General features: G+C 39.0%; 1 protein-coding gene across 1 annotated transcript in view; it reads left to right on the forward strand.

Annotated features, from left to right (window-relative positions):
* Positions 1-23,743, forward strand: part of LOC145670662 (gastric triacylglycerol lipase-like) — a 79,732-nt gene that overhangs the window by 29,136 nt on the left and 26,853 nt on the right. The window contains 1 exon segment of the mRNA XM_081739451.1: positions 22,883-22,967. Coding sequence (XP_081595577.1) covers positions 22,883-22,967 — 85 coding nt within the window.

Below are 23,743 nucleotides of genomic sequence, written 5' to 3' on the forward strand. Positions count from 1 at the left end.
CAATTTCGTGTGCGTATGAATAAGGCCTCGTCACATAACCCCGCTGTACACAGACATTTTTGCAACAAATGGCGGCGGGCTATTCCCTTCCAGAACATATCAGTGAAGTCACCTGATGCCAGTCCCATGGATTTTTGCAGATTTGGCCTATTGAAAAGAGCACTTGAATCTGGTCGTTTCACCATTGTCCTTGGCCTCTGGAAAAACTGTCAGGAAGAATGGCTCAAGATTCCCGTTCCTATACTTCAACAAAGCTTCCTACAATGGAAGTTACAGTGCAGGGCTATTGCCAAGCATGGGCGTCTCTGGCGGGGGGACGGGAGGGACGCGTCCCCCCCAATATTTTGAAGTGACACAATCTAAAATGCCACTGAGATACTAGCAGTTAGATCATTTCCTTTGATGTCCCCCCCAAATTTTACATGCCAGAGACGCCAATGTTGCCAAGACACATGATACTCACATCGAGAGCAACCGATGGTGGTCCCGTGGTTTTTCCCAACTTTACTTGTTGTGATAAAAGGGTTTAGAGAATCATTACTATAAAAATTGTACGAAGTAAGCACATACGCAGGAATTTATTTCAAAAGGGGTCCAAAACTTTTTGGCGGATCCAAATTCAATTTAGGATCTGAATACCATTCATTTTAGCTTTGAAACTTCTTGTATACAATAAAAGACAAATTTTGACCAAAGCATAATATTAATTAATAAATAATAGCGTTACAGTTTCGGCAAATTAACTTTGCCTTCATCAGACACATTGAAGGCAAATTTTAATTTGCCGAAACTGTAACGCTATTATTTATTATATATGACTTGGTCACAATTTGTCTTTTATTAAGTACGAGGATATATCAATTTTTTTAAAAAAAAAAAAACATTCCTAGAACTAGATTAAATTTACAGAAAAGTCGGGATTTCGGGAGGTCTCGACGTGGTATGAGAGTATTTCCATGTTTACGACCTGACACTGAAATATTGCCCCACTTGTAACAAGCCGTTTATGGCATACAGTGCCATCTATGAGAGAGATCATGTATCAATTTAAACTGTGCAGCTGCGTCAGTTCGTTGTTGGCAGTCATTTGAATCTCTGCTGTGTGATGAGCCCGCCTACTGCATGACAATGCTTCAGTCCACATTACTGTTATTGTCAAGGCCGCAGTGCTAAATCTGGACTGTAGTGTGAGTGTTGAATCTCCCCGAAGCTATAATCTTTCATTACACCTTTGGCAACAGCAGTTGTGTGGACGTGCATTGTCATGCATCATACGAGCTTAATGTATAGTGGCTGATTTAAATGTCTTCTTCCAACGAAGTAATGCAGCTAGGCGGTTGTTACTGATAGTCTTTCTTACATAGATGGCACTATATCCCATCAACGATAGTGCAATATTTCACTGATAGTCAGGCCGGAAATGTTTGGAATTTGAGTCTTTTCACAGGTATAGTCGGCCCGAACTTCATCTTTGTAGGTGATAATGTGCAATAACATCGAACGACGCAGGTAGTGGAACTCTTGGAACGAGAAAATGTTCGACGGAATGGACTGGACTATCTATCCATTTTCCCGACTTAAATCGCATCGTGCATGTATGGGATGGCATAAATATATTATTTTAATCAGAGATAAAAATGAGGGGGAACGCTGTTACCCCACTGCCAAAAATATCTACGATATACTCCCACTTCCCAAAGATAGGGATGGAAAACGGTATGATGTCATGCGTCCCCCTGCCTTTTCAGATCCGCTTTTACCCCTAATTTTAATACGTTCAGATGGACGAAGGGCCTGCCAGCAGTTGTCAAGAGCGCTGGTTAAGGAACGGAATTTCACCCTGCAACTCATTACTAACCTTATGAGTAGCATGGGACCACGTTTCAGAATATGCGTTACTGTCTGTGATGATCAAACACCTTTTTAAGGGTCATTTCTCTCCTTCTGTAATGTCAAGGGGGCAATTGTGGGTCGCAGAGACTTCGATGTAAGGTATTGTTTCTGTATAAAAGTGCCATTTTAGCTCTTGTAATCACGTGTTTCTCCCGTTACTTCCTGTATCATACTATAGCACTACTTTCTGTGTATGGTTCAAGTTTCACCGATCTATTTGATTTGTGAGTGACTTAACATCTCAGATTTACTTTCGTTTTTTAAGTTTTCCATACCAGTGTGTACAGGAGTTTTGGTAAACCGAAGTGCTAAAGAAATAAAACCTGAAATCAGTTGCACCATGGAGGAATAATGACCGAAAAATCATTTCTTCCATAGCATGAAATGAAATGTCTAGTACTACTCCGTCTGGTGGTGCCCTGCAGATAAAGGAGACTTGATTAACGAAAATTATGATTATAAAAAATTGGTAGAATGAAAATGTGGAGTAAGTTAACTATGAGAGAATTGGTGAGGTGAGAATATGGTAGGAAACAAAAGAACATCGAGAAAACCCACAAACTGACATGGCGTGAAATCGAACCACGGAATCCCTTCACTAGAGGGAGCGCTCCATCACAGCCGTTCTCCAATAGAACTCAATGAAGCTACATTACTTTTAATTATATGTAACCACCCCATTATAACCACCCCATTACATATATAAGTTTCTTCTGTATAACTTCTTGGAGTAAAATTTTTAACAGTGGTCTGACTTTCTTTGAAGATTAATTCAAACATAGTATGGCGTTCTCATACCGTGGTTCTCAAAGTTTCTTTTCATACTTTGACATTGATAATTCATTGGGTTGTCTTTCTTAATTCATACATGACGTGACATGTCTGTGGTTTCCCATGCCGTTCCCCGACAGGCTGCCTAAAATAGAAACCAGCCCGGTCGTAGCTCGTCGGCCGAGATCCTTCGGCTTTCTTCGGAGCACACGAAGCAACACGAAGTTGACCAGAACCAAAAGAAATGGTATAGAAAGCTATGAATTCGCGGCCGTGGCACGAACGAAGCATGGCATTGGAATGGCACGTGCACGGCACACTTTGTGTAAATTATCCTTGAGACCAACCGAAAAGTGCATGAACTGGAGTAACCAATAGCGAAGCGTACAATAGGGTAGTTAGAGCTTTTAAAGTGCGGAGATGATGTGATATTTGCAATCGTTATCAATTAAAATAGGAAATATACTGCTACTTGGTGATATCACCACTTAAAATACCTTGGTGAAGTACATACAGGGTGTTCCGAACAACACCAAAACAGTTTGAGGAATGAATGCCTGAATAGTAGTCGATATAGAACAGGGGCAGCAATAGAGTTAACCTCAAGCATAGAAGTATTTTCATGAGGTCTCTAGAAACGAAAAATGGTAGATCGGAACTGAAATTTGGCGCATATTCCAATCTACTGGCACATTAACCCTTTTGGCATCCGGGGTTTTGGGGTATTTTTTAGACTTTCAGTCAAGCAGCTACTGCGTCGTCACTATTTATCCTAGGATCATGGTTCATACCTCATTCTCTTCAGAATGGAGCTGGCTCTCAAATGGTACCACTTGCATGCTCATACCGTATACCATGAGAGGGAAAAAGATGTCAAAGGGAAAATGTCGGGGGATTTTTTCACATTTTGGGCCCCTCTGGAGCGGCCCTGTATGAACGTAGAGATCTCAAAAATATTTGATAAATAGTACTTGGTATACTGAATGTGTGTGCCAAATTTCAAGTTTCTATCTTGAATACTAAGGGCGGGGGAAATTTTTATCAAGAATTCCCACAATGCCCCAAATTACCGCAAAACACCATGATCTCAGGTAAAAAAAAAATTCCTGAGACATCTCTATTTACCCTAGGACTATAATCCGCTAATCATTCTCTTCAGAATAGAACTGCCTTTCAGGCGGTACCATTCACATGTCTCCATCATGTATCTAAGGCGGGAAAATCCCGAAAAAGGGATTTTTGGGTCTAAATATCCCTTTTTCAACTTTTAGTCCCTCTGGACCCCCTGTTTTAACGCAGAAATCTAAAAAATCTGTTAAATATTTAAATACTACTCGGTGGACTGAATGTTTGTGCACAATTTCAATCTTCTAGGTGGAAAAATAACCCCGCCCAAAAAAATACCGAAAATGTCCCATATTCCCGTATATTGAAGTATATTTTGATAAAAATTCCCTGGCACATCCCTAATTACCCTAGAGTCATGTTTCGCCCATCATTCTCTTCAGAATAGAATTGCCTTTCAGACGGTATGACTCACGTGTCTCCATCATGTATCTAAGGTGGGAAAATCCCGAAAAAGGGATTTTTTGGTCTAAATATCCCTTTTTTCAACATTTAGCTCCTCTGGACCTCCCCTGTTTTAACGCAGAGATCTGAAAAAATCTGATAAATACTACTAGGTGGGCTGAATGTTTATGCACAATTTCAATCTTCTAGGTGCAAAAGTAAGCCCGCCAAAAAATATATATACCGACAATGTACCATATTCCCGTATACAGAAGGATATTTTGTAAAAATTCCCTGAGACATCCCTAATTACCCTAGGATCATGGTTCGCACATCATTTTCTTCAGAATAGAACTGCCTTTCAGACGGTATGACTCACGTGTCTCCATCATGTATCTAAGGCGGGAAAATCCCGAAAAAAGGATTTTTTGGTCTAAATATCCCTTTTTTCAACTTTTAGCCCCTCTGTACCCCACCCCCTGTTTTAACGCAGAGATCTGAAAAAAATCTGATAAATACTACTCGGTGGACTGAATGTTTATGGAAAATTTCAATCTTCTACGTGCAACCCGCCAAAAAATAATGAACATAGGCTTAATAAAAGAAAATATATTTTAGAATTATGACGTCATCACCTCCTATGTCTCGACGCAGGAAGGTGTGAAACCACACGTAAGGTCTTCTACAATGTCTCTGGACTTGGAAAAGAGAAAAAAATCGGACGAAAAAGTTGAGTTGAGTTTAGTTAATTTTGAGTTTAACGTCCCGTTCAGCAGCGAGGCTATATGAGACGTGGACCTTCTGATTAACGTGGAATCCGAACCACATGTGATCTCGCCGGGAATCGAACCCGGGTCTCCCACGCCAAAAACGCGTGCGCTAACCGCTTAACCCGGACGAAAAAGCTCAAATAGGAGAGTTATAACGCAATGTACCATGAAACACCCGTATGGTACAAATTGTACCATCGGATTCCCAAAGGGTAAAGGGAATCTAAGCACACGTTTTCACTCTTTGGAAATGAAATGACATTTGTAATTTTACGTCCCACCGTTATATCCTGTCGGCTAAAGGAGACGGGTGATTAAGATAAAACGTATCACCACAAAACGTATCAGTCTCCACCGATTGATCATCACCTCTAGGCAGGCCCGTATTTATATATTGTGCACCCCTGTGCTCTAAATAATTTTCCGCTCCCTCCCCCCCGAAAACGACCAATATTAGAGTTGAATTCATAGTTTTTGAGGTCGCTGAGTTCAACGGCATCAGTTTTGGAAACGGAATGGGGGAGGATGACTTTCTAAAAATAATCAGATAAGCTAGCTAATTAGTAACTACTGTAATTAGAGCGAATGAAACACATTAACATATTTTGTCGCGCTTGCGAAGGACTCTGCGGGATGCTAGTTTTAAATATTACTTTATTGTGAATCTTTATAAAAACTCGTGGATTGCGGTGGCTCAGTGGTAGAGCTTTTACCTCTGAAGCATGGGGTCCTTGGTTCGATCCCAGCTTTTTCCAAGTGAGCATTCTGGTGGACAAATACCGTGTACGTGGTTTTCTAGGGGTTCTCCCGTTTCCTCCCACCTTCTTCATTCATCTTCATTATTACAGTCTCCTTTAGCCTTGCCGGCACAATCGTGGGACGTAATACTTAAAGATTTCGTTTCATTTCATTTTTTAAAAGTAAAATTCTGCCGCCCTGTGCTCGAGCATAGAATAGCACTTACCTAAATACGAGCCTGCCTCTAGGACGCCTGATCTCTGAGAGCTTCTCTATCCTTACCACTCTCTAGGAAAACCTGGTCTATTAGAGCTCTTTTATCCTTACCACTCTCTAGGACACCTGGTCTCCGAGAGCTCCTTTATCCTTACCACTCTCTAGGACGCCTAATCTCTGAGAGCTCCTTTATCCTTACCATTCTCTAGGACGCCTGTTTCTGAGAGCTCCTTTATCCTTAACACTCTAGGACGCCTGATTTCTGAGAGTTCCTTTATCCTTACCACTCTCTAGGACACCTGGTCTATGAGAGCTCTTTTATCCTTACCACTCTCTAGGACGCCTGATCTCTGAGAGTTCCTTTATCCTTACCACTTTCTAAGTCGGCTGGTCTCTGACAGCTCCTTTATCCTTACCACTCTCTAGGACGCCTGGTCTCAGAGTTCCTTTATCCTTACCACTCTCCAGGATACCTGGTCTATGAGAGCTCTTTTATCCTTACCACTCTCTAGGACGCCTGTTTCTGAGAGCTCCTTTATCCTTAACACTCTAGGACGCCTGATTTCTGAGAGTTCCTTTATCCGTATCACTCTCTAGGACGACACCTGGTCTCTGAGAGCTCTTTTAACCTTACCACTCTCTAGGACACCTGGTGTCAGTGTTCCTTTATCGTTACCACTCTCTAGGACACCTGGTCTCTGAGAGCTCCTTTATCCTTACCACTCTCTAGGACGCCTGGTCTCAGAGTTCCTTTATCCTTACCACTCTCCAGGATACCTGGTCTAAAAGAGCTCTTTTATCCTTACCACTCTCTAGGACGCCTGATCTCTGAGAGTTCCTTTATCCTTACCACTTTCTAAGTCGGCTGGTCTCTGAGAGCTCCTTTATCCTTACCACTCTCTAGGACACCTGGTCTATGAGAGCTCTTTTATCCTTACCACTCTCTAGGACGCCTGATCTCTGAGAGTTCCTTTATCCTTACCACTTTCTAAGTCGGCTGGTCTCTGAGAGCTCTTTTATCCTTACCACTCTCTAGAATGCCTGGTCTCAGAGTTCCTTTATCCTTACCACTCTCCAGGATACCTGGTCTATGAGAGCTCTTTTATCCTTACCACTCTCTAGGACGCCTGTTTCTGAGAGCTCCTTTATCCTTAACACTCTAGGACGCCTGATTTCTGAGAGTTCCTTTATCCTTATCACTCTCTAGGACGACACCTGGTCTCTGAGAGCTCTTTTATCCTTACCACTCTCTAGGACACCTGGTGTCAGTGTTCCTTTATCGTTACCACTCTCTAGGACACCTGGTCTCTGAGAGCTCCTTTATCCTTACCACTCTCTAGGACGCCTGGTCTCAGAGTTCCTTTATCCTTACCACTCTCCAGGATACCTGGTCTAAAAGAGCTCTTTTATCCTTACCACTCTCTAGGACGCCTGATCTCTGAGAGTTCCTTTATCCTTACCACTTTCTAAGTCGGCTGGTCTCTGAGAGCTCTTTTAACCTTACCACTCTCTAGGACACCTGGTGTCAGTGTTCCTTTATCGTTACCACTCTCTAGGACACCTGGTCTCTGAGAGCTCCTTTATCCTTACCACTCTCTAGGACGCCTGGTCTCAGAGTTCCTTTATCCTTACCACTCTCCAGGATACCTGGTCTAAAAGAGCTCTTTTATCCTTACCACTCTCTAGGACGCCTGATCTCTGAGAGTTCCTTTATCCTTACCACTTTCTAAGTCGGCTGGTCTCTGACAGCTCCTTTATCCTTACCACTCTCTAGAATGCCTGGTCTCAGAGTTCCTTTATCCTTACCACTCTCCAGGATACCTGGTCTATGAGAGCTCTTTTATCCTTACCACTCTCTAGGACGCCTGTTTCTGAGAGCTCCTTTATCCTTAACACTCTAGGACGCCTGATTTCTGAGAGTTCCTTTATCCTTATCACTCTCTAGGACGACACCTGGTCTCTGAGAGCTCTTTTAACCTTACCACTCTCTAGGACACCTGGTGTCAGTGTTCCTTTATCGTTACCACTCTCTAGGACACCTGGTCTCTGAGAGCTCCTTTATCCTTACCACTCTCTAGGACGCCTGGTCTCAGAGTTCCTTTATCCTTACCACTCTCCAGGATACCTGGTCTAAAAGAGCTCTTTTATCCTTACCACTCTCTAGGACGCCTGATCTCTGAGAGTTCCTTTATCCTTACCACTTTCTAAGTCGGCTGGTCTCTGAGAGCTCCTTTATCCTTACCACTCTCTAGGACACCTGGTCTATGAGAGCTCTTTTATCCTTACCACTCTCTAGGACGCCTGATCTCTGAGAGTTCCTTTATCCTTACCACTTTCTAAGTCGGCTGGTCTCTGACAGCTCCTTTATCCTTACCACTCTCTAGAATGCCTGGTCTCAGAGTTCCTTTATCCTTACCACTCTCCAGGATACCTGGTCTATGAGAGCTCTTTTATCCTTACCACTCTCTAGGACGCCTGTTTCTGAGAGCTCCTTTATCCTTAACACTCTAGGACGCCTGATTTCTGAGAGTTCCTTTATCCTTATCACTCTCTAGGACGACACCTGGTCTCTGAGAGCTCTTTTAACCTTACCACTCTCTAGGACACCTGGTGTCAGTGTTCCTTTATCGTTACCACTCTCTAGGACACCTGGTCTCTGAGAGCTCCTTTATCCTTACCACTCTCTAGGACGCCTGGTCTCAGAGTTCCTTTATCCTTACCACTCTCCAGGATACCTGGTCTAAAAGAGCTCTTTTATCCTTACCACTCTCTAGGACGCCTGATCTCTGAGAGTTCCTTTATCCTTACCACTTTCTAAGTCGGCTGGTCTCTGACAGCTCCTTTATCCTTACCACTCTCTAGAATGTCTGGTCTCTGGATTTTATTCCCCTCTTTAGGATACCTTGTTTCTGAGAGGTACACCTTGTCTCAAAAAGGTTGAGCGCATTCTTTATTGCTGTTTCGAGGCAAAAAATTTTCTAAGTCTAACTTCGGGTATCTTCGGGAAAAAGTAAACCAGGTTCGAACCTCGAAGCCAACCTTTGCAATCGGGAAAAATCTTGCAGATGTGTTTTTCTTCTTTTAAATATAATAAAACTTGTTACCAATTATATATAAAAAAGCAACATTGATTGAAATACTTAATGATACAATATTTCGAAACTGTATTAATGCCAGCACATGCTTGTTTGTCATTTTGCTCTCCATACCTAATGGAATATTTAGATACGTAAACGAATCTTTCCATATGTAAAAGAATGGTGAAAGTTAAGACATAGAACATTATTCTCTCCTGAGTACTAAAATAAAAGTCAAAGTAGAACGAAAACAGCGTTTGCAGTGGATATGAATGTAATTATTATCTTAAATACCGCTAGAAGTATTATTCGTGGAGCGCTTGTGTTAGCTCAGTGGTATGCCGTTGGATTTCAAATCGTAAGGTCGAGGGTTCGACTCCCTTCTGAGTCGATGCTTTTTTATGAAATTCTATTTTCCGCAATGCATGAAAAGTTATATAAAATAATTACATTAAAATACGTCAGTTGTATATATATAACATATAATCATCGCAGAACATAGTGATTATTATGTTTAAAATATAACAGGTGTTCACAGTACGTTGGTATTCTATGATATATGTGAATGTTAAATACAAATTAAGAAAATAATATCATCGCAATGAATAAATTATGTAATGTATTTATTTGCAGCTATTTGTCATATAGGGGTTACTTCTGAACATTCGTATTACAGCATGTCATTGATATTCTTGAAAAATTATCCGAGGGTATAAACAGAGAATCCAAAGTCGGAACGCTCGCAAGAAATTCATGAACCCCAAAGGTCACGTGAGCAGACTGGAATTGTCCTTATGAAGCATGCCACAGCAGAAGGTCTTTACATAGATTTTCAATTCAATACCTGATATATGCTTTTGCAATGTGGAAGTGGTGATGCCTTTGGTCGCTCTCTCTCACTTTCTCGCTCGCTCACTCTGTATTTATATATATGAAAGTGGATGTATGTGTGTGTTTCGACATAATTCTGATATGTCTAGAGCAATTTTAACCATATTTCTTACAATCTGGAAAAGATTACTGTCGGGATATATATAAAAAATGCTAGAAAAGGATCGATATTAGTATCGAATCCATAGTTTCGTGGTCGCTTAGGTAAACAGTTCTACTTTCAATTCAAGTCCAATTAAGCTCCCATTAGGACCCAGGGTGGTTACGTAGCAACAAAAAAATATCGAAATCAACCAATATTAGAGTCGAAGCGTAAGTTTTCAGTGCCGCATTTCCCATTAGTCCCACTAGGCCCGTGCCTAGAGGGCAACATATTTGAAGAGCACAACGTTTAAAATTTTATTTTTTTTCGTATGAAAAAGTTAAAAAAATCGAGAGCAAATATACTATTTCATGAGCAGTCTTCTTTTACTATTCTAATATATTTAATGATAGCGTAAGAAATCTGAGAATACTTCAGAACATGTTTCCCATTTATTTTTTGTTACGTAATTGTAGATGTAGCATCTAGTGAGTGGTATTTAACTGCAGTAAATTCACTAATTAAGCATATTCGAATTAAGTTTTATTTGTAAGTTAGGGATCAAGGGACGGAGAAATGTGCAGTTATTGGGGGCGCCGAGAGCAAAAGTGCGTAGGGACGCCGAGCTTCTAAATGCAGCACTGTTCGCTAAATTAATTGGTAGAAATTCTAATGCCATTTAAGACCAAATTTAGTCCTAGCAGTGGCAGTATCCGTTTGCTGTCCTAGGAGGAATGAAAGGGACTGACTTCAAAATTATAAAAAAAGACCTACATTAGTGTCGAATCTATAATTTTGGGGGTCTCTTAGGTAAAGATTGGAACTTCAGATGCCATGTAAGTTAAGCCCTCATTAACACAATGAAGGAATTTGTGAAATTTGTGACATGTAGAAATAATTGAAAATAACCAATGTTAGTATACAACCCATATCTTTCTTGGTCGCCAAGTTCATTGGGAACAGTTCTGATGACCTTTAAGTTTAAGTTCAACTTCCAGTAAGAGTAAGATCCCCCAGCACATCTAATAAGGAGAGCGTAGTTCTGGAATGTCTGGGACAACCTTTACCAAACTTGGGGGACATATTACTTTCAATCTAAGAAGAAAATATTGTAGTAGTATGAAGTTATGGAAGTTGGGAGGTGTGACATGTAAAAATAATGTAAAACGACTGATCTTAGTGTTTAATCCATAATTTTCTCGGTCGTTGAGATGGATAGTGATGCACCCAATGGAGGTTACATCCAAATTCATCCCCATCTTCACAGGATGATGGCCTGGGAGAGCTAAAAATAAAATCTCAAAAATTACTTAAATATTTGTCGAATTCATAGTTTTCGGGGTGAGAAAGCGTTTCTAATAACTTTGGAAGGTAATTTGTACCCACGTCAAGATGGGCTTTTTAATCATATCAATTTCTCACCTTAAGAAGCAATTACCATTACAATTATGATATTAAGCCAACCTTCGCAATCGATGAAAAAATTATGTGGATGTATGTTTCGTCTTTTAAATGAAAAAAGACATGTTAAAATCAAAGATGGAGTGGGTCAGTGGGTCGGTTGGTAAGTGGGTGAAATGGGTCAAGATTTGTGAGTCGATCAGTGGATCGTGGGTCAAAAGGACGTGACCTACTGCGAAACACCACTCACCGTGACTCACACTGGCCCACCCGGTGGCCACCCTTTTAGTCCAAAGATATTTCGTCCAAAGAACATTTCGTCCAGAGACATTTAATCCAAAGACATTTGGTCCAAAGGACAATTCGTCCAAATGATATTTCGTCCAAAATACAATTGGTCCAAAGGACATTTCGTCCAAAGGAGAATCGGTCCAAAGGACATTTCGTCCAGGGGTGTTTAGTTCAAAGCACATTTCGTCCAAAGAACATTTTGTTCGGTAACGCTTGGGGGTCAAGGGTTTGTTTCTATTAGAAGAGTAAAAGTGATTCATATAACATTATGACTCAGTAGCTTCTTATTTCTAAAGGAAATTTGAAATAGAGATTTATTCCGCAATTTTCATTTTGATAGAACAAATAATGCTGAGATATTCAGAAAAACGTAAACGCCTGAAAACAACATGGCCGAACAACAGGAGTAAGGGAAAGATTGTAGTGTGAAGTATGTTGCTGTAATAACTGCTAACATGACATCTAAATTTTTCATGTTGTGAATGAAATAGTTCTAAAATAAGTACCGGTAACTAAAATTAATGAAGTTTAAATTTGAGTAAGTTAAATATTAGGTATTCAAACCCTTGTGTTAGAAAAGTGAAAAATTATGTGTCAAGTATCTTTGAAGAAATACTGAGAATAGAAAAATACACATGTGTGAAATATATTCTTAGTGTCCAAAGATAATACTCTTAAACAGTCACATTCTTGGCTGCAACATTGTGAAAAGTGATTGACAAATATAAGATAAAAGTTGGAACATTTCGTGTAGAATATACGTATCTTTTCAGGTTAACCACAAGTCTGGTTTCTATTTGTAAACTATTGATAGTGTGTAACTTCGGCAGACGTTTCTACATAATTAGTGAGTTGTATGACAAACCAGAATTGTTAACTTGTCTTGTATTTTTATTTCAGTGTTACTCCTTATGCAAATATAGTATATACTTTTGCTTTCATATTAATTTTCTCGGTACAGCACAGTACATTTAAGATATCCATTGCAAAGTCTCAAACCAAATACAAAATTCACATGACCATGCGGAGGCAATGTTGTCCGCAAATGAAGAGGGAGTGTGCTCTTCAAAGGGTTGTTTATCATTTTGGGAGGTGAATTCCTTAACCAACGAAGCTACAACTGTATTTCTGCAAAGCTAAAACTGTACTTTTGTAAAATTATTAATGAAAGCAAAGAAAGGTGGCCATTTAGTTTTCAGGCGTTTACGTTTTTTCTGAATATCTCAACATATATTTGTTTTATCGAAAAGAAAATTGCGGAATAAATCTCTATTTCAAAATTTCCCTTAGAAATAAGAAGCTACACAAGTAACACTTCCCAAGTGTAACACTCCAATTTTGATAAAAATTTGGCAGGCAGATACTACACATAAAATAAGTAAATACGTGTTTTTATATTTTCTGCGGAAAAACGGTTTTAGGGGGCAAAATCCCCCACCCAAAATTTTGAAAGTTGTCGCCCGAAAGGCAAGAAGAAGTGGACCGAAATGAATGAAATAGTGCACAAATATTGTAGACGAAAAATGAGGGAATACGGGTTTCGTGTTTTTCTAGAAAGAATGGTTGGGTGGGGCGCGGACCCGTCCAAACCTTTGCTCATGAAATATCAAAAGTGCTAGTAACAGTATGTCAGAAGTGCCTAAATTTACATGAAGAATTGCAACGAAACTTTGTGCATGGACAATATGCAAAAAATAAATGAACACGGGTTTTTTATTTTCTGCGAAAAAAGGGTTATAGGGTGCAAAAACTCCCACCCAAAGTTTTGAAAGTTGAAGCCCGAAAGCCAAGAAGAAGTGGACCGAAGTGAATGAGATTGTATGTGGATATTGGATACGTAAAATAAGGCCTTTCGTGTTTCACAAGTGTCTCCATCTGATTTCTTCAAATTTGGCAGATCAACAACAAGCACAAACAGTAGAGTGTATTTTATAGCATTTCGGGAGGCACCTTTAACCCTTACAATGTTTTTCCGCATAAACAAAAACACGTGTCGATTAATTTCCTGTTTGCTGTTCATGTGCCAAATTTGAAGCAAAACGGATAGGGATACTTCAGAAACACGAAAGACCTTATTTTACTTAGGGTCTGTAAAATGTCTACCCACAATTTCATTTGCTTTGGTGCACTACTTCCTGCGCTATTACGGTAATATTTACTTTTTTTCGGAGAAGGCCTAGGCCCCAAGACTGTTTTCCGCACAAATTAAAACACGTTTCGTTTATTGTTTTGCGAATTGTCCCTATACGAGGTTTCGTTGCAATTCTCCATACTCTTTAAGAACCTCTGACGTATAATTATTTGCACTTTTGACATTTCGTAATCAACAATTTAAACGGTCCGTGATATACGCAACCGTTTTTTTTAAAGGAAAATACGAAACCCAATTACCTCAATTTACGTCTACAATATCTGTGCACAGTTTCATTCAATTCTGTACACTTCTTCTTGCCTTTTAGGCCTCAAATTTCAAAATTTTTGGTGGGGGATTTTGTCCCTTAAAACCGTTTTTACTCAGAAAATAAACTCGCATTCGTTTATTTTTTGCGTATTGTCCCTACACAATACGTCGTTCCAATTCTTCATGTCCTTTAAGCACTTCTGACATACTGTTATTCGCACTTTTGATGTTTCACGATCAAAGTTTTGTAGGGGTCTGTGTCCCACCCAAACCTTTTTCTTTTTTTCAGGAAAATACGTAACCAGTATTCCCTCATTTTATGTCTACAATATCTCTGCACAATTTCATTCACTTTGGTTCATTTCTTGTGACCTTTCGGGCCTCAAGCTTCAAACTTTTGGATAGGGGCTTTTGCCCCCTAAAACCGTTCTTTCGCAGAAAATAAAAAAAAACGTATTTATTTATTTTTTGCGTATTGTCCCTACTCAAAGTTTCGTTGCAATTCTTCATGTTCTTTACACACATCTGACATACTGTTATTAGTACTTTTGATATTTCGTGATCAAAGGTTTGGAGGGGTCTGTGCCCCACGTAACCATTTTTGCAGGAAAATACGAAACACGTATTCCCTCATTTTACGTCTGCAATATCTGTGCAAAATTTCGTTCACTTCAGTCCACTTCTTCTTGCCTTTCGGGCGTCAACTTTCAAAATTTTGAGTAGGGGCTTTTGCCCCCCCTAAAACCACTTTTCCGCAGAAAAACACGTATTCGTTTATTTTGTGTGTAGTATCTACCTGCCTATTTTTTCAAAATTGGAGTGTTACACTTGGGAGGTATTACTTGTGAGTCATAATGTTATATGCATCACTTTTACTCTTCTAATAGAAGCAAACCCTTGACCCCCAAGCGTTACCGGACCAAATGTTCTTTGGACGAAATGTGCTTTGAACTAAACATCCCTGAACGAAATGTCCCTTGGACCAATTGTCTTTTGGACGAAATGCCCTTTGGACCAAATATCTTTTGGACCAATTGTGTTTTGGAGTAAATGTCCTTTGGACCAATTGTCTTTTGCACCAATTGTGTTTTGGACGAAATGTCCTTTGGACGAAATGTCCCTGGACCAAATGTGTTTGGACTAAATGTCTCTGGACGAAAATCCTTTGGACGAAATGTTCTTTGGACCAATTGGCTTTTGGACGAAATGTCCTTTGGACCAATTGGATTTTGGACGAAATGTCCTTTGGACGAAATATTCTTTAAACCAATTGTGTTTTGGACGAAATGTCCTTTGGACCAAATGTCTTTTGGACGAAATGTCCTTTGGACCAATTGTCTTCTGGACAAAATGTTCTTTGGAGAAATTGCCCTTTGGACCAAATGTCCCTGGACCAAATGTGTTTGGGCTAAATGTCTCTGGACGAAAATCCTTTGGACGAAACGACCCCCAACTACCCACCGTCCCATTCTGTTCTGCGCATTGTAGACAGCATCTTCTGAACACTGGTGAGCTTGTCTACGTTTTACTTTCAATATCTCCATTTTTCTTCTTCTGAATCTCCATTTCTAATGAAAAAAGCTCAGGCATTTTTGGATTTTGATATTTGCAATTGTAAGAGTGGCAATAGCAATAGGAGTTCAATTTTGAGATACAGCTTGTGAGCTTTTAGAGGAGCTAACTGCTGGAAAAAATTTTGAATCACCTGTAATATATGAATTATTATACCTAGTATAAAAAACTGAAAGTAACTATGTCTGCGTGATTATCACGGTCAAATTGCAAAGTCAAATGAAATGACATTTGGTATATAATCAGGCCCCAATCCCAACTGGGAAGTTATATACGCATATCACTTTCATTATAACACATATCCTTAATGGGGAGTAGGTGTCCGAATTTTTGCGAAAAACTGAGTATCTTACAAGCCGTTCAACTGAGAGAGCTTAAATTTAGTATATAACTCTTTACTAAAAATAAACAGAACGTGTCCTGGCATTTTTAAAAATTTGTTTTATGAGCGGGTGGGATTTTCTATATATTGGAAATTGGTAGTGGGTTGATTTGTAAAAATTATCGAAAACGATTGATATTAGTTGAGAAACTAATTGAGGAATGAAAACTACAGTCCTTCGCATTTTATACCCACTGCTTTCTAATATAATAATTGCTGAAGCTGGTGTTTAATATATGGATCGTTCAGAGCATAAGGCAATCAAACCATAAAGTTGTGAGAAAAATAGACATAACGTTTGTATTCCAAGCTTAATTTCATGAGCATTTTAAATTAGTACGGCATGCTTAATTATATGGAAAACTAGTTTTTCTTTCTTTTCTTCTTACGTTGGTCTACTTTATCTTGATTTGATACTTTCAAATTTCATCCTGTTTTCTACTGAAATGTATATGTAAGCCAAGAAAGAAATAATTATATATGATAAATTTAAATTCATCTTCATTTGGAAGATGAGAAACACTTTACCATTGTATATCGTAAAGGTCAGATCCACCGGTATTGTAACAGAGCGGTGCTTGAACGATTGACGGTAGGAATTCAAACTCCGATAAGTGAAAATTTCAAAGTCTTGTTTTATTTCAAGTGTAACCTCTTTAGTCAATGGAGAGAAGGACGTGGATCATGGGTCAGAGTTGATTACGTTGGTGGGTCGGAGTTGGTCACAATGGTTCAGAGTGGTTCATAGTTGGTTGTGGGTCAATTCTGTATTCTACCATTAATTTCATAATTCGCAATCACCCTGTCCTTTAGCTTAAAGACACAATCGTGGAACGTAGAATTTAATATTAGTGATGTATAATAAACCCATAATGGGTCGCTTCTTGTTTTACCTTGGTGCATTATACTTTTGCAATGGTAAGGCAAGTGTTTACCTCTTCTGGGTAGTTTCACAGTTTCACATTTGTAGAGGTGGTCAAGGAGTTTTCAATGAAAGATTTATTACCATCTTGAACGCTCGCTATTTTGCACAAGTTAGCATAAAGACTCGGGACTCTTACCATTTTTTTAAAATTTTAGTAATACTTTTAAATGAAATACTACTTGATTCCCCTTACCATTTTCAAATTTTGAGTTGCACCCCTCCTGAGACCCACCGGGGAACCTTGGGGCAAATCTTTTTCCTCGACACGGGGTACCTTTGAAATTATAAAATACATGTTTTCCGGTCTTGACATCTGTTTCATCGTTTCAGACTTTTATTAGTGTCAACGGGCTTCATGGATACCATGCTTCTTTATTCTCTTAGTTTTCAGATACAAGCCCCCATGTCGTAAGCTTCAGTGGACCACCGATGCGCAACTGGCGACATTTCGCCAAAAGTTGGTGATCCCGCAGCTACGATCCGTGGTGGCCCTACTTCGGTTTTGAAAATTATACCACCAGCGGCAGAGACTCAACGAAACGCCAACGAACCACAAAATTTCTTCCCCAAAATATGTTAAATCGCCCATATGCTTGATTTGTTTATATTCAGGGGAGTGTAAAAAACCCTAGGGGAAAAAAGCAAGTATCCCAAGGTGGACGCGAACCTTCAACCTTAAGTTTACTTGCCGCATATTCTTCTGACTTCACCACGGAAACGATGAAGAAAATCTCGCTTGTAGAAGGATAAATTATTGAGGTCTTAATTTAGCCAATCAAACAAATCCCTCTATCTCGAGTTCTGTGAGATGGTACTGTGAACCGTTTCGAGATTTATTGCTTTCTGATGGGGTACTATCTATGTGCAAAATTTGAGAAAAGCGCCGACGCACACCTTCGGAAACTCTCCTCTTTAGTGCAATGTTGACAAGAGATGGTGTGGGTCAATGAAACCTTGATCCACAAAATACTGACCCACTACACATCGTGACCCACAATGACTCAACACCCAACGTGACCCATTCACCCACCATGACCCACTCTGACCCACCACCAACTATAAACAACTCTGAACCATTGTGACCAACTCCGACCCACTAAAATACATCGTCGTTAAGTTTGATCTATTATCCACGCCATTCTCTCTACTGACTTAAGAGGTTATATTTGTAATAAACCAATTTTTTCCAGTAGTTAGCTCCTCTAAAAACTCATAGCCTGCATCTCAAAAGCCAAGCAGTAAGTCCTATTGCCATTGTTACAACTGGAAATATCAAAATCCAAAAGAGCCTGAACTTCTTTCTTCATTACAACCAAATGAAAAAAAGAAGAAAAATGGAGGTCTTGAAAGTAAAACGTAGACAAAGTTGCCAGTGTTCAGAAAATGCTATCTAGAAGGCACTGAGCAGAATGGGTTGGTGAGTCAATGGGTCAAAGTGAGTCACAGTGATGGTGTTTCGCAGTGGGTCACGCCTTGCTAACCTACGATCCACTGACCCACTCATAAATCTTGACCCATTTGACCCACCAACCAACTCAATCTCTGATTTTACATTTAGTATATCATTTAAAAGACGAAACATACATCTACACAATTTTTTCTCGATTGCGAAGGCTAGCTTGATACATATACTAGTTGAGATGGTAATTTCTTCTTAAGGTGAGAAATTGATATGATTAAAGAGCCCATCTTGAAGTGGTTACAAACTACATTCCAAAGTTATTAGAAACGCTTTCGCGACCCCAGAAAACTATTACTTCGGCAAATATTTAAGTAAGTTTTTACATTTTATTAATCATATCTCCAAGCCCCTCATCCTGTAAAGATGGGGATGAATTTGGATATAACGCCATTGAGTGCCTCACTACTCATCTCAACGACCGAGAAAACAATGGATAACACTCTACAATCAGTCATTTTACACTATTTTTACATGCCACTCTTCCCAACTTCAATCCCTTGAGGTATCTGAATTCCACAATATTTTTTTCCTTAGATTGAAAGTAATATGTCTCCCATGTTAGGTAAAAGTTGCTCCAGACATTCCGGAGTTTCGTGGGAATATACACGTATACATACATCAAAACATTTAGAGCTGTGTGAGCAATGGTTTTGATGTTGCTCCTGTAAATTCAAAATCCAGGAGGCATAGTCGCTCATACCAAAACGTGGCATTAAATGACATTGTGTTTGTAACAGTGTCACGAACTCAAACTATGGATTTGACACTAATCTCAGTCACTTGAGACATTTTATTTTTCATCCTTTATCGCCCGCCACAATAATGAGTTTTGAATCAATTGAATTGATTTTGAGTTTAACGTCCCGTCAGCAGTGAGGCTATATGAGACGTAGACCTACTAATTAACGCGAACTACATGAGCTCTCGCTGGGGGCCGAATCTGGGTCTCCCACACCGAAAGCGTGTACGCTATACGCTTAACCACAAAGGAGCTGTACGATGAGATTTAAATTTGGACTTTAACGCTTTCGGAGTTGTAATTATTAATTTCTGCAACAACGAGAACTATGGATTCGACACTAATATCGATCGCTTTTACTTTATATATATTGGCGGAGAGAAAGGGACCACATCCATATACAAAAGCCTTGCAGATTATTGAACTGAAATCCTTTGGAAAGAAATCCAATTCTGCCTTCTTTCTCGAGTATAAATAATCTCTTAGACATGACTTCGTGTTCGTAAATTTCCTGTTTACATAGTTTTCGGGATCGGGAGTTTTGTGTCTGTAACGAAGATTGGAGTTTGTATAATAATTTCTGTTTATACCCGAATAGTCTCTTTACCTTTCAGAAAGCGTAAATCACTTGCTGTAATGAGAAAATTCAGAAGTAACTTCCGATGACAAATAGCTCCAAATAAATACACTACATAATTTATTCATTGCGATGATATTATTTTCTTAATTTGTATTTAACATTCACATATATCATAGAATACCAACGTACTGTGAACACCTGTTATATTTTAAACATAATAATCACTTTGTTCTGCGATGATTATATGTTATATATATACAACTGACGTATTTTAATGTAATTATTTTATATAATTTTTCATGCATTGCGGAAAATAGAATTTCATAAAAAAAAACATTAAGTCAGATGTGAATCGAACCCTCGACCTTACGATTTGAAATCCAACAGCGTACCACTGAGCTAACACAAGCGCTCCACGAATAATACTTCTAGCGGTATTTAAGATAATAATTACATTCATATCCACTGCAAACGCTGTTTTCGTTCTACTTTGACTTTTATTTTAGTACTCAGGAGAGAATAATGTTCTATGTCTTAACTTTCACCATTCTTTTACATATGGAAAGATTCATTTACGTATCTAAATATTCCATTAAGTATGGAGAGCAAAATGACAAACAAGCATGTGCTGGCATTAATACAGTTTCGAAATATTGTATCATTAAGTATTTCAATCAATGTTGCTTTTTTATATATAATTGGTAACAAGTCTTATTATATTTAAAAGAAGAAAAACACATCTGCAAGATTTTTCCCGATTGCAAAGGTTGGCTTCGAGGTTCGAACCTGGTTTACTTTTTCCCGAAGATACCCGAAGTTGGACTTAGAAAATTTTTGCCTCGAAACAGCAATAAAGAATGCGCTCAACCTTTTTGAGACAAGGTGTACCTACCTACTCCGTGACCGCAAGATCCTTGGTTTCTGTCGCCCTAAGACGCGTGTTCATTGCGGTCCTACAAATTCACCAGGAAACCAACAAGATATCTAAGAGAAAGTTGTTTTATCTGTAATATTTATTACTACTGTATATAAGAAGAAACTTTTATACTAAAACGTGATTGGGAAAAGTGTAGATTTCCTTGTACCATCTTTTAGCTCTACCTAAAAGACAAAATTTTACAACGCGTGTGTCTGTGTTGTCTGTCAGATTTTCACATGGAAGGGAGTCACCCAGAGCCGCCACATTTTGTATACAAATCGATCTTCAGCAGATTTAACCTTGTATGAATCTGTTTTCTCGGTTTTCTGCTGAAGGTGGGATTGGGGATCACATGTTCTGGAGTTTCAAAGTAGTATAGATTATCTCAGAAACCCCCAAGTTAGACAACCGAAATTACACTGATGTGTTGCAGATTGCATATTGTTCATTTCGTGAGAAAGAATGGACACTTCTGTTACCAAATAAATAAAAATCAAACTCAAGTTTTATTATATTGTAATATATATTGTAATATCCCGAACATCGTTCTATTTACAAAAAATCAACACGTGCTTGTTCTTGTAAACAACACGTGCATCTCTGTTACATGCTACTACTACACACCAAGGCCACCGCTACACAGGAGCAACCATAACATCAAGAGGACCACCACATCTGGCATCAATATTCGGTTGGTCAAACTCCGTTCTCTTACCTTGTCTAGAACTTTGAGAGATTCCTAACCCAACCTAAGCCTTCTAGCTTGCCTGTAGCTCTTAAGCCTCCTGCCCACTTAGCTTGCGTGGAGCTCTGTGGGATTCGTAACTCCAGTCATCTAGCTTGCATGAGGCTCTGTGGTTGTCTAACTTCTCTTTGCTTGCGTGGTTAGAAAGCCGCCATGTCCCATATTTTGTTTATATACCACACCCCTTCCTCCAGATTGTGTTTATATACCACATCCGCCCTCTTTCCAGATTTTGTTTCGTAAATCACACCCACCCTTCTTCCAAATTTTGTTTATAACACCTACCTTCTCTGTCCAGATGTGTTTATATACCACAACCGTGCTATGCTTCCAGATTTTGTTGATACCACACCCACCTTCTCCTAGATTTTGTTTATATACCACACCTGCCCTCTTCTTCCAGATTTTGTGTTTATGTAACACCCTTCCCCTTCCAGATGTATTTATATACCACATCTGCCATCTTCTTCCAGATTTTGTCTTTATATATCTAGGTACCATACTCGCCTAAAGAAATATGGTATATAAAGAAATTGGCTGTATGTTCATATCTACACATTTAGAGGCGACTATCAATTTTTCTTCAGAAACGAAAAAAAAACACCCTGAAATTCATTCAATCCTCTGATTGGATATTGAACGACGACATATTTGACAAGTTAAACGCAAATAAGGGTTATAAATGACACTTGCGCTCTCTGTTCAGGTGTGTTTATAAACCACACCTGTTCCCAACAGAACGATCGGTTGTTTATATACCACGAACGACCGGCGTCCTTTTCTGACCGGAACGATCGGTTATATTCTTATATACCACACCCGTTCTCAGCGGAACGATCGGATGTGTGTTTATATGCCACAAAGGTGTCTCAAGGTTTAAAAAGGACGCTTAGCCACTACATTCAAATTTCGATTTTGTAAAAGGTGCCTACGTCTCGCTTTTCACACCCTAACTCTTAAATGAAGACGATTTTTTTTTTTTTTTTTTGCAATAGGTAGCTAGAGCGACATCTCGGTCAAATTCGGAATCAAAGCGTGTATCTTCATGGGTAACGGTGAATTTAATGGTGACTATCCATATCCCGTTTTCTATTATTGAGACTGCCGGTAGATGACAGTAAACACTTTTCAGTGGCTGACATCTACCGGGCGAAATTGAACCTTGGAGTTATCTTCCTAAGGGTGTTTTTAGCAGAATTTAGAGAAGCACGGTGGCTCAGTGGTAGAGCGCTTACCTATAGCACGTGAGGCTCTTGGTTCCATCCTCGGCTAGGTAAGTTTGTGGTGGACAACATCGTCTCCGTGGGTTTTCTCACGGTGCTCCCATTTCCTCCCACTTTCTCGTTCCAATTCTTCCATCATCATTAATTTGCCATAATCATCCGTCTCTCTTAGCCTAAAGAGTATAATCGTTGGCCGTTAAACTGAAAAATTTAATTTGGAAAGTAGAATTTATTCGTGTCTCCATGTTATGTCCATATACAAGTAATATGGATTATTATCTTTTTTTAATTGCAGACTTTGATGCCTGTTATTCTCGGCCACAGCCCAGGAGGAGCATCTATGAAAACACTCGTTCACTTTGCACAAAGCATCACTACAGGTACGTCTACAATAAGACATGTTTACGAAATATTTATCGTGTTCTTGTGTATTTTTATTGCAATCAACGCTTGCATTGATTTGAAAGAAGTAAATCCGTACCCAACAACACATCTTATGCAGGAGGGTCAGTTGCCCAATAGGTGTTAATCACGTACTGTAGAACTTCTATAGAATTATAGATCGATCTTTAATTTTAAGATTGAATTTTACATAAAATTTTTCTGCAAGAAAGAAAAAGGGATAAATGGGCCAAGCCCTCCTAGTCTCTTCCTGGCTATAGTTTGTAAAAGTAAGATGTTTGGGTCAAAATTGTGGCATTTTGTGTTGTGTCACTTTACGTGAATTTGAATTCTAGATATTCGAATCTTATAAATTTACCTGAAAAATCAGTCGATTCCTATTTTTGTTACCATTTAAATAGACAGTTTAAAGATTCAAAGCGGTAGTATATTTATTTCTTTTATTTTTATTTATTTACTGTTTTACTTGTATGACAATATTATGTGATACCAGTATTGTTTTATTTTTATATAACATGAAAGCTATTGCAATTTGAGCAGTGGTTCTGTAATAGTAATAAATAAATGAATGTATGCATAGAAAGTACTTACCAGAAAAGCACCAAAAATTATCTAACTGTGAATGTTTCGGCAAAAAATTAGTTCCTTTTTCAGCATTGTCTGTGAAACCACATCCCGTCGATTATCTTCTTCTGAATAGAATTACGTTTGTCCCTTCCAGTAGTATATTTCATCAAGTCTCATTGCAGTCCCA

This window comes from Thermobia domestica, chromosome 14 (assembly GCF_964235325.1).
Source record: "Thermobia domestica chromosome 14, izTheDome1.hap1.1, whole genome shotgun sequence".
Classification (NCBI taxonomy): domain Eukaryota; kingdom Metazoa; phylum Arthropoda; class Insecta; order Zygentoma; family Lepismatidae; genus Thermobia; species Thermobia domestica.